General features: G+C 46.4%; 1 protein-coding gene across 2 annotated transcripts in view; it reads left to right on the forward strand.

Moving 5' to 3' along the window:
- STIM1 (stromal interaction molecule 1) overlaps positions 1-12,168 on the forward strand; it is a 189,653-nt gene continuing 177,485 nt past the window's right edge. Inside the window, exon 1 of one of the 2 annotated variants that reach the window (XM_024731854.1) lies at positions 1-433. In XM_024731854.1, the coding sequence (XP_024587622.1) occupies positions 295-433 (139 nt within the window). In that variant the 5' untranslated portion in view covers positions 1-294. The remainder of the gene's footprint in view (positions 434-12,168) is intronic. The other variant, XM_024731852.1, reaches the window with a different exon arrangement.

Genomic DNA, 12,168 nt, shown 5'->3' on the forward strand with positions numbered 1-12,168 from the left:
CCCTGTCCAAACTCTCCGGAAGCGGCCCGAGCCGACCGGGTATTCAGGCCGTCGCAGCTCCGGCGGACCCACTGTTGGACCCGAGGCGCCGGCCCTCCTCCCGCGCCCAAACTTGGAGCACTTGATCTTTGGCTGTCTGAGGAGGCAGACTCACGGGTGGCTGGACAGCTGCGGCACCTCGAGGGCATCTTGCCTGGGGTTCCAGGACCGTCAGCTGCACTCCCGGGCTCCCAGCTTTGCCTCTGGGATCCTGAGGTGTCTACATCAGGCGCATGTTGACTGAGACCTGGAGTCATGGATGTGTGCGCCCGTCTTGCCCTGTGGCTCCTCTGGGGGCTTCTCCTGCATCACGGCCAGAGCCTCAGCCAAAGCCACAGCGAGAAGACGACGGGAACCGGCTCAGGGGCCAGTTCTGAGGAGTCCACTGTAGCAGGTAAGGCCTTGGCCACGGACAAGAACTGAGTTGCCCAAGTGGGGAAGTCGAACCCTAGGTTTATACACCTGCGATTGATGGCAGACCCACACATGGCACTGCCTGTTCTTCGTAGTCCAAAGAGTTCTTTCCCTTCTAATGTCTTTGTCTCTCTTGAACAACTTTCCTCATCCCTCCTCAGGATGTCTTTTGTTGGCAGTGAAAAGAGCTTTGCTTTTGGGGCACCTTGGCCATCCAGATCAGCAAGTCAAGACCCCTTCTCATGACTACTTGTCTGGACTGATGCCCTGGGCAGATGATAAGTCTGTTGCTCTTGGCCAGTTTCAGCACTTGGCAGCACAGGGGAGGCTGAGGCTACTTGGGTTGGGTAGGAAGAGTCAGGACTGGGCCAACTCTATTACTCTCTAACTTAGTGTTGAGGTGTGCCTTTCTATTCCAGTGAGCGTGGGGACCCTATTCTCTCCCTTCCCTTAGGTAATCTGCTGTCTTCTAGCTGTGCCCATTTGAAATATCAAGGCAGTTCCTCAGATGGAATCCTATTTACCACCAGGGAGTTAAATGGCCTTTTGTTGACATGGCATGATGTAATTCCTGGGACCACTTGTTGACTTATTCTGTTTCTTCTGACTGATGAGGGTAGGAATTGTACAATATTTTTGATCTGTCCTGGTTTTTCCTATGCACTTATGGAGGCTTGTCAAACAGTAGGAGCCCTGGTATTGTTGCAGAAGAAAGAGCACTTTTTTTTTTTTTTTAGAAGAAGATGTTGGGGGTAGGAGTTTATTAATTAATTAATTTATTTTTTCTGTGTTGGGTCTTCGTTTCTGTGCTAGGGCTTTCTCTAGTTGCGGCGAGCAGGGGCCACTCTTCATCGCGGTGCGCGGGCCTCTCACTATCGCAGCCTCTCTTGTTGCGGAGCACAGGCTCCAGATGCACAGGCTCAGTAGTTGTGGCTCACGGGCCTAGTTGCTCCGCGGCATGTGGGATCCTCCCAGACCAGAGCTCGAACCCGTGTCCCCTGCATTAGCAGGCAGATTCTCAACCACTGCGCCACCAGGGAAGCGCCCGAAAGAGCACTTTTAGAATGCAGTTGTTTTATACAAGGCTTAGAAGGTATTCAGTTTTTTATCCCTGTTTCTCTCACCCGGTCACTGTGATCTGCCCAAAATAGTGAGATGCAGAATGAGGAGAGTTTATAGCTGGGTTCTTTCTACGGTGGGGCAAGCTCAAGTGAGGGGACGCCTCAGTGAATACCTGTTGATACAAGGAGGAAAAGGAAGTGTAAATCATGGTGGCCAGGAAGTTTCATGGATGGATCCAGAGGCTGGCTTTGGTGCTAGACCCTTTCTTAGGAAACCCCCTTTTAAATTCCTTGACTGGGCTGGGTGTGACTGTGGGTACCCCAAGGGTTGGCTTCCAAGTGAGGCCAGGGTTGCCCTATGTACAAGCATGGCACCTAGGCTGTTGCTTTGAAGATAGGTCCTTCTTGCATATTAATCCTGTTTCTCCATACAGTGTCTCCTTGGCCCCTGAACCCTAGCTCAAAGCTTGGCTCTCATTGGGCTATGAAGGCAGATGTAGGTCAAACTGTGCAGAAGACCTGAGGAGCCTCTCTGCTGTCCCAGTGACATCTCTGTTTGTAACTGATAATATGTCCTTTTTTCACCCTAAAATATGAGTGCCTGACATAAAATGAATTTTCTTTTGGAGGGGAGGAAGTGTTCTTTATTTTAGACACAGTGCTAAAAGAGATGAAGTTTTGAATTTAGGCATTAGCTAGCTGTCAGGAAGATTTGTGTGTTTGTACATGCCATAGGTAAGAGGCACTCCAGCATCCCTCGTAACCAGCCCCTGGCTTGAGCTTGTGGAGACAGCCCTCCACACAACATATTTTAGAGGCTTGGCTGTGTTGATCATACTACTTAGGCTTCTCTTTTGGTCTTTTCTTCCTCTCAGTTCAGAAATTAGTTTCTATTGTCACAGTAATATTGAAGCCCAGGGAGGAAATCTCAGAGACCCTAGGTGCTGGGAATTACTATAGTTTGTGGTAACCTGGAGGCCCCAGCACTGTTGTTCTGGTAGGTTGTCACCTTGGGCCTGTCTGGGACTTTGACTCAGATAAGAACTCATTTTTGCAAAGAGGTGAACTGGGCTCATGGACGGGGCTCTTCTAAAGGATTTGGTGAGGAGCTGTCTACACAGCCAGGAACTCTTGTAGCCTTTCCAGTCCCTCTGTATCCTCAGAACACAGGAGTTTTACTTACCCTTAAAGCTTCCACTTTTCTAAATCAGATTCAACATATCTAGTCAATTTGTATGTTCTCTAAAGTTTGTATTTTACACAGCTGTTTTTCCCATAGTCTCGCAATTGCTCTATTAGAATGCAGGGCAGGTGGTATTATCCCCATTTTTATTGTTGAAGACATTGAGTCCTATGCTCAGTTTTCTGATTTTTTTTTAAAGATTTTTTTGATGTGGACCATTTTTAAAGTCGTTATTGAATTTGTTACAATATTACTTCTGTTTATGTTTTGGTTTTTTGGCTGCAAGGCATGTGGGATCTTAGCTCCCCGACCAGGGATTGAACCCGCACCCTCTGCATTGGAAGACAAAGTCTTAACCACTGGACCATCAGGGAAGTCCCACGTTTTCTGATTCTTAAGTCCTAGACTTCTTCTGTCTTCTCAGGCCCTGCCCTGTTAAAGGAGCACTAGGTAAGGCCAAGAGAATGTTACTTTCCTCTTGCTGAGTTAGTTAGGCAGCGCCTGGTGACTCTGTAGCAGAGATCCAAAAAAGGGCTGTCTTTTTCTCCTCTGGACAGTCTTCTGCAGGGGCCAGAAAATTGCATTTTTTCTCTTGTTGGATGTACATGGCTATCTTAAAGGTCTGCCCCTCCAGGGAAGGCAGGTGCTCTGCTAGAAGGCCTCCTCATTGGGAGAGGCCATTCCTGTCACCTTCTGGCTCTTTGATGCCTGTATACCCAGTTGTGCTAAGTTACTTTCTCAGTAAAGATCTGTGCTTGACTGTGCTGCTCTGAAGCCTGCACTTCTGAAACTGCCTGGAATTGATGCTTGGAACCTCCCTTAGACTCTGGACTCATTGCCTCCAGAAATTCAAAATGTTTCCTGCAGAATGTGTGTGAGGGGTCCCACGTGAGTCTGGAGTTGTGACTGCCAGTGTTGGCTGAGGACCTCTACTCAGGAACTGTGGTTCTACTCAGTATAACTAGAACTGGGCTTTGGAGGATAGGCCTCTAGGCAGTTTATGGAGTGCAGGTTGGCTTCTCAATCCACCCCTAATGGAGTGGGAGGCCAGAGTCCTGTCTGCCCACCCAGCTAGTTGCTGCTGCCTCCAAGGCTATAAATGGCCTGGCCATCTTGGTGGCTATGCTAATTTTAGCTGAGGGTGGTTCCCGGAACTGGATTGGAGCCAAGGGCAGGTGGGTGCGGCTTGGCTGAGGCTAATATTGGGGGATGGGCAGAGGGTCACACTAATCCTGGGGCAGCTAGGACATCATCTGCACCCACACCTCAGCTTTGACAATCATCCTTAACCAGGTTAATTTATTCAGCAAACATTGAACAGTGTCAGCTCACGTGCTGTGTATCCAGCATATATTTGAGTGCCTGCTCTGGGCCAGGCACTGTGTTTGGTGTTGGGAATTAAAGGATGAACAAAACAGACATGTTCTCTGCCTTCATGGAGTTTACAGTCTAGTGGGGAGATAGAAAATAAATACATAAATAAGTATAGTGTCTTGTAATTTTTGTGGAAGAAAACATAAACAGAGTGCTGTGATGGAGAACAGGAAGAGGACAAGATCCAGCTGAAGTAGGAACCCAGTGCCTAGCAAGACATTAATAACATCAGTAACATCAACAATAATAGCAACTGACATTTTTTAGTGCCTACTGTGGCAGGCACTATTCCAAACATTTTATTCTTTTTAATTCTTACAGCCATCCTGTGTGCTTGGTATTATCCCTGTTTTATAAGTAAGGAACTGAAATCATAGAGAGGTCAAGTAAATTACCCAAGGTTATACAGATAGTAGGGAATAGAGCCAGAATTTGAACCCAGGCAGTCTGACTCTTCTCCCCACCTCCACCTCAGCCACTAGGTTATACACTCTTTCAGAACTTTGTGATAAGCGCTGTAGTAGAGGTATGATATATACATACAAAAGGCTGTGGGAAGCCCAGAGGAGCAAGTGACTAACCCTGCCTGGGAGAGCTGGGGGAGGCTTCTCAGTTTCCTCCATAATTTTTCTCAGATCTTGGGGAGATTAAAAAGTGGTTGCCTAATTCAAAAGTTAAGAGGTGGAAACATCAGTTAGTTCAACTTATTTATTTTTACATATGAGGAAACTGATGTCCAGAGAGGCGTCACATAGAAATTCCACAATGGGTTATTAGTAGAACTAGACTAAGACATTTGAGTCAGGGACCCTGGCGTAATCAGTTATTCAATCCACAAGTCTGTAATGAGTGCTTACTGCTTGCTTTGTACTATGGAAGGAATTTAGGGCTACCAAAGAAGTCTAGTTTGGGGGTGGGGGCGGGTATATATATTTAGAGACCATTAAATACAACATAATGCACAGGCTTAATGATGCACAAAACCAAGCAGGGTAGACAGTGTAGGCTAAGGATTACAAGAGCTCTGCGTGGGCTGAGCTAGGCTAAGGTGGCTGGGGAGGGCTTCCTGGAAGGAGGGGTTGGGCGGAGGCATAAGAGAACGGGGTGGGGAGTGGTCTGACTTGGGGATTGTTGGAGGGAAGGGGGCATTGTAGAGGTCTGGATCACCAGTGTGAGCACATGGGGTCTCACTGGCGGCTGAACAATAACTGGGCAGAGTTGCTTCATAGTTGGCCAACTACCTCACATGAGGGCTGGTAGACAGGAAGATTGCAGTCACGTGTGGTCTGTGGCAGGTCTCATAACTACTGTAATTTTGAAGTAATGATGATTATGAATAATATTTGGAGATATCTATACCAATGTAATGTGACATGAAAATGTCTGTACTTTCTGTTGGTGACAAAATCATAGGTAGTGCTAATAATATTATGGTTGGTTATTATGTACGATTGAAGGAAATGCTAACTTTCAGTAAGAGAATGTTGAAAATAAAGATGTAATTTCTTTCCCATCCAAATTCACCCCCCCGCCCCGCCCAATTCTTCTCATGGGCTTCTTAGGAATGTGGAGCCATCATGCTAAGAACTCCTGTTCTCTGACAAGGAAGGGATGAGGTCTTGATGGGAGGGTTTCCTAGGTCTTCACAGGACTTGAGTTTGAGCCCCAGGGGGCCCCTCATTTCCTGCTGAGTGGCTTTGAGATACAGTGCTGAGTGACTTCATGGGCATGCTGTGGTATACTGCTTTCTGTGAGAAATGATTCTCCAGGAAACCCAGCAGTTCTAGCTGTCAAATTTTTTGGGAGAGAGAAAGATACCAAACTGGGTCTCCAACAGAGCATTCTTTTTTTGTTACTGCTGATCAAAAAAAAAATTATGAACTATTAAGATATACAACTAAGTATAAAGAATAATACATTGAATACGTCTGTGCCCATAACACAGTGTAAGAAATCAAGTAATAACAATACAGAGCTTTCTTTATTACCCCCTGGATACTTTGTATAAATTTCTAATTTAACACATAGCACACTGTACATACATTTGCTCACTTACAAGTGTAAGCTCTTTGTGGAAGAAAGGAGGAGGGGTTGTATTTTATTTATCTCTGTTTTTATTGTGCCCAGCCTAAAACTTCTGTTAAAGTTTGTTGGAAAAGCTGAAATCAGGGACTGTTTGAATGGATCATATTTTCTCTCTTCCTTTCATACCTTCTCATATATCTTGGTACACATTCTGGGCTTTTCAGCAACCCTTCATGGTGTTGCTCACCCAGGGTACTTTGTATTTTCATCCAAGTTCAGATCTGTTTATCCCTTTTCAATGTATTATTTTTTTTATTTATTTATTTAATTAAAAATTTTTTTTTGCGGTACGTGGGCCTCTCACTGTTGTGGCCTCTCCCGTTGCGGAGCACAGGCTCCGGACGCGCAGGCTCAGCAGCCATGGCTCACGGGCCCAGCCGCTCCGCGGCATGTGGGATCTTCCCGGACCGGGGCACGAACCCGTGTCACCCTGCACCGACAGGTGGACTCAACCACTGCACCACCAGGGAAGCCCGTATTATTTTATCTTATCCTCAACTTTGGAAGTAGGTATACCTGTTTTTATTATTATGCCCATTTTTTTTTGGCCATGCCACATGACATGCAGGATCTTACTTCCCCAACCAGGGATTGAACCCCTGCGCCGTGCAGTGGAAGCATGGAGTCCTAACCACTGGACCACCAGGGAATTCCCATTATGCCCATTTTAAAGGTGAAGAATTCGTAGCTGAGAAATTTGTGTTCTTTGTCACATAACTAAAAAGTGGCAGGATCAGAACCATAACTCTGGGGATCTGTGTATCAAGCCCTTGTTGTTTTTATCAAAACACATACCTGTCAGTGTGTCCCTCACCAATCTGGCATGCAGAGCCTTAGCCTCAATGGTCTGGCCATAGCTGTGCTAACAGAGGTGTTTGAGTAGTCTAGTCACCTATCACAAAGTGCTGCTCTGGAGGATGATGGAGTCTATAATCTTGCTACCCTGTTGGAGTTACCTGTGTATGTGCCGGCCTTCCCTGATAAAAACTCCTCAAGGGTTAGGATAGGAAGCTCCTAGCACAAGCCTTGGCACATGGTATACTTTACATACTGTAGAGTTTGTAAAGAGTTTGTAAAACTGAATTGAAGGGGATTTATTGTCTGGTTCTTTTTCAACTGTAGTTTACTAGGTTGGAAATTGAAGAAGTTTTACTTCGAAAGGGTTAGGTAAAGTCGAAGAAATAAGCTTCACTTATTTAGAAAGTTCACTGTTTTAGAATTTCTCATTTTTTGGGAATTCCCTGGTGGTCCAGTGATTAGGACTCTTGTGCTTTCACTGCTGGGGTCCAGGTTCGATCCCTGGTCGGGGAACTAAGATCCTGCAAGCCATGTGGTGAGGCAAAACAAATAAACAAACAAAAAATAGAATTTCTTGTTTTTTGCTTTTGTTAAAAAAGTTATCCAGATCAATTTGAGTCCAATGGCCTCATTTTGCTTGGAAGAAGTTTGTCTAGGATTTTAAAGAAACCAGACTCTTATTGTTGCAGGCCTTACCATGAGAATGCGGTTGGGAGTAGCTGGGAAACTGTCTAGTTCCACAAAAGACCTATGTGTAGCGGGGAGGAGAGAGTTGGGAAATGAGTGGGTGGGGCTGGGTAGAAGCTCAGATGAGATGATTGGCTTTGGTTGGCAAAAGGGTCTCAGTTGGCCACAGCCAGCGGACATAAATATCTGGATTTAGGGGAGCTTCAGAGTTCCAGCTTTTTTTCTTACTGTCTGTGGACCTTGTAGAGGGTAAGTCACTTTACCTCTCTCAGCCTTAGTTTTTTCATTTGTAGAAAGAGCATAACCTTAATGAATAGATTTGTAGTGAGGATCAAATGAGATAACTTATGTGGTGAAAGGGCTTTATGAACTCTAAAGTACTACACAATTAGGGATAGTGGGGTCCTCACAACCTCTGCTTTTATGGGCCTGGAAAAGCCTCAGTCAGAATCTGAGTGTCTTCTTATGGTGGCACCTCTCTAATGGAAGTGCTTGTCTGAACCTGCTGTAGTGCCATTGTTTTACTTCAGGTGTACCCACCAGACTTATATGAACCCTGGGTGTGGCCAAATTAGGCTTTTACTCAAAGCTTACTCTAGGCCATAGGGAAGCTGTTGATAAAGTCTGGGTGCTAGTATTTCACTTTATTTCTGGCCTATATCCCCTTCCTTTTGCTGGGTGTAACCACTTCCCTAGCCCCACCTGCAGACTTGAAACGGCTGACCAGATGGGCCTAGTCCCTACCTGTATTGGTACATAACAAATTATCCTTAAATGCAGAGGCTTAAAATAGTAAACATTTATTATTTGCAGTTTCTGTGGGTTAGGAATCTGGGTGCTGCTTAGCTGGGTGCCTCTGGCTCAAGGTCTCTCATAAGGTTGTAGTCAAGCTGTTGAGCTGGGGCCGAAGGCTCAACTGCGGGGAGAGTATTTACTTTCAAGCTCATTTATGTGGTTGTTGGTAGGCCTTGGTCCTTTGCCACATGGGCCTCTGCACTGGGCTGCCTCATGACCTGACAGTTGGCTTCCCCCAGGACAAGTGATCCAAGAGGGAGCGCCCAAGATGAGAGCTGCAATCTTTTTATTGCCTAATCTTGCAATTGATGTGCCACAACTTCTGCCATATTCTATTTGTTAGAAACAAGTCAAGGTGAAGGGATTATATGATGGCATGAATACCAGGAGGGTAGGGATCACTGGGGGCCATCATAGAGGATGCCTGTGACATCATTCTAGGGCCATGATCTTGGGAACAATGGGTGCTGAGTCCTCTTAGTTTTCCTCTGACTTCCTTTGCTTGCCTCCTAGAGTCTTGTGGTGTCTTTCTGTACTCCCTTTGGTATTATGTCCTTTTGATTCATGCATGACTGCATTGCTTTGACATGTAGAGTTGACATGGCCCTTCCACCTGTATTCCTCCCCTGTTTTAAACCCAATTCTAAACTAGATTTTTATCCTAGGTTCTAGTCATGCCTCCCAACTCCTTGTTTGGTACCTTTAGTTCTGGAGCACATTGTACAGCCACTGACCTTGGAGGCTTTACTGCCCCAACTTGGCTTCTGAGAGCTAGACTTATAAGTGGCATTGAACTGGGACTTACACATTGACAGCTGAAAAACTTACTCTGACCTTTAGGACTGTTGATGTTGGGTGCTATCACATCCTAGTGTGTCAAAGTTGGAAGGGCTTTTAAGTACCATATCAACTAAACTCCTCCATCTACATACGACAGGAACAAATTTGCCCAAGGTCTCAATTGGGGCCAGAATCTAATTTTGTCTGATTATTATTCACATGCTGTTCCCACTCTGTTGTGGAGCTTCTTTACCCTAACACAGCCAGTTTGGGTTGTTAGGGGGTCTGAGACCTATACAGAGGAAAACCAGAAAGCAGTTCACAATATTGTATTGTGTTCACAGAAATTGTTCTGGGCAGAACTGGGCGGGTATGCAAAGTCAGTGCTGCTTCTGAGGATCTTCCCTGCCCAGCTAGGGAGCTTTTATATGATGCGCAGAAAAAGAAGCCCAGTAATATCTGTGGCATATGGTGACTAATATCTGCATTCTGTACTGCCCTGGCAATCTCAATTCAAGCAAGGAGAGATCTGTTTGTTTTGATGTACAGAGCAGATTTCCCGAAGGAGGTGGGTCAGAGTGTCGTACTGCATATCTCACCATTGTTTGGCTCAGCTGGTTGCTTTATGTATAGATTTGGGGCCTCCACAGGCAGGGTAAATGTATCTAAAGCCCTGTGGGGTTACTTGTGGCCACCTAGAAAGTGCCAAGGGGGAGCTTTCTGGGCACTGAGAATTTGACAAAGCCTTGCCTGTGTTGGCACAACTTGCTAAGGCAGGCGAGACTTGAGTAGGGATGGCTATGGCCCTGTCATGTTGATCAGAGTGGAGCAGATTTATTTCAGTGAGAGACCTGCAAGGAAAAACCTGAGATGAGCCAATAGCACTGTACTTTTGTTTTCTGCTGGGGAGCTTGGAATAGAGACGATGTAAGCCCTAAAATCCCTCTATGGGTGGTAGTTTCCTTCCCGACCCAGGGTTCCGGGCCCAGACCACTTTGCCCACTTCATCTTCCTTGGTTCCCCCTCTACATTTTGGCCCAGCCAGGCTTTTTTCTTTGTCCTGGTCTGCAGAGCACACCTTATACTGCTTCTCTTTTGCCTTTACTTATGAATGCCATTTTACTGCCTCCCAGAATGTCCTCCCCTCTCCTCCTTCCTTCCTACCTAACCTCTGAGTCCTCTGTGAAGTGATCCCTGACATTAATGCTAGCCACAAACTCCCTCTCATTTCCAAACTCCGGTAGCACTTGCTATCTACAATACTCTCTGTGCCCTTCACACCCTACTTATGCCTCTTAAAGCAAGAGATAGCCTGATGTGGGAATCAAGAGCACTGGGCACTGACTTGAGTCCTTACTGACAGTATGATCCAAACTACAGTTTCCTCACTTGAAAATGGGATTAAAACTTGTATGAAATAGCTTTTAAAGCCTTTTTTTTTTTGCATATTTTCCTCTCTCTTGAAGGCAAGAGCCATGTCTATTTTTTCTGACCATAGCACCCGTCCTTAGTATCTATCACAGTACGGGTCACAGGGTATGTGCCCAATAGATATTTGCTGAATAAATGGATGAATAACAACGAGTTGATCTTTGGATTGAGTAGTCATGGAGGGAGAGTGCCAAGTGACGAGCTTTGACAAGAGTGCCCTGAGATTAGGGGTAGAGTTCACGTGGGGGATTTCTGAGGTGTTCTGTGGGCACTCACTATTTTTCTGCTGCCTGGTACTTCATCCCTGTTTACTGAGTACCTCCTGAAGCTGCGCTCGGCGACAGTTACCAGTCGCACTGGGGGATGGTTCGGCCCTGGACTCTGGCTGGCCTTTTCTGTTTGCCATAACACTGGCTGCCCTGAGCAGGTGGCTGTAGTAGGAGTGGAGCAGGGCTGTGCTCCTGGAGGCCTGAGATGAGGCTTCTGGGCGGGGCTTCCTTGGCTCCTGCTGCTGCTTGTCTTTGGCTCCGTGGACCCCCTGGGTTTACCACAGGGCAAATGTGAGGCAGCTGAAGGAACAGAACTACTTTCCTTAGCCTGGCTTGTGGGATGGAGAAGGGAGCCTTCGTTCATGCTGGGCTTTGCAGCAGGGAGGTAGGATAGTCCAGTGAGATCACTGGCGTTTTAAAGGTTATCTCTGATTCTGCGAACTCCCTGGGCCTCAGAGAACTCCAGCCTGAGCAGACATCACACCAGCTTTCCTTCAAGGCATTGGGGAGGGGCCTCTAGGGGAACTTGGTAAAGGAGGCAGAGGCATAAAAGAGTCAGCTGTGCTGTCAGCATGGCCCCGCTGGGCCAAACCTGTCCCTTTTCCTGTTAGCCATTTTACAGAGCTCCTGGCTGCCTTGTGTTGAATGTTGGCCTAAGTAATGACCAGAAATCTCACTGGCAGGCAGGCAGGCAGGCAGGCAGGCAGGCAGGCAGGCTGGTAGGCAGGCTTCCAAGTCTCATGTGCCTCTGATTTTCTCCAGTGAGATTCAGTAGCTCTGCTCCTGATTTTCTCCAGTGAGATTCAGTAGCTCTGCTCCTGATTTTCTCTAGTGAGATTCAGTAGCTCTGCTACTGATTGGCTCTCTGGGTCATCTCAGGGCTTGTAGGAAGCTCTCGGAGCTCTCATCACTACAGTGTGTACATTAAAGCAAATGTGTTTGTGTTTTCCAAGTTCCTAGAGCCAGCATCTGGAATGTAGGGACCAGGGGAGCTGGGTGCCCTTCAGGCGTAACACATACACCGGTTAGGAAACAGCTTGTGTGTGTGTGTGTACCTGGGTACTCAGACTTGTGGAGGTCTTATTTCAAGAAACTTTTGCCAACAAGGGCAAAGTTCACTGAAACTCATATTGTGTATTGCTAAAGAGATAAGTATGTAATTGAGACAACTCAAATAACTTCGATGATAAGAATGATGATGAGGGGCTTCCCTGGTGGCGCAATGGTTGAGAATCTGCCTGCTAATGCAGGG

Source organism: Neophocaena asiaeorientalis, unplaced genomic scaffold (genome assembly GCF_003031525.2).
Source record: "Neophocaena asiaeorientalis asiaeorientalis breed wild unplaced genomic scaffold, Neophocaena_asiaeorientalis_V1.1 scaffold232, whole genome shotgun sequence".
NCBI lineage: Eukaryota > Metazoa > Chordata > Mammalia > Artiodactyla > Phocoenidae > Neophocaena > Neophocaena asiaeorientalis.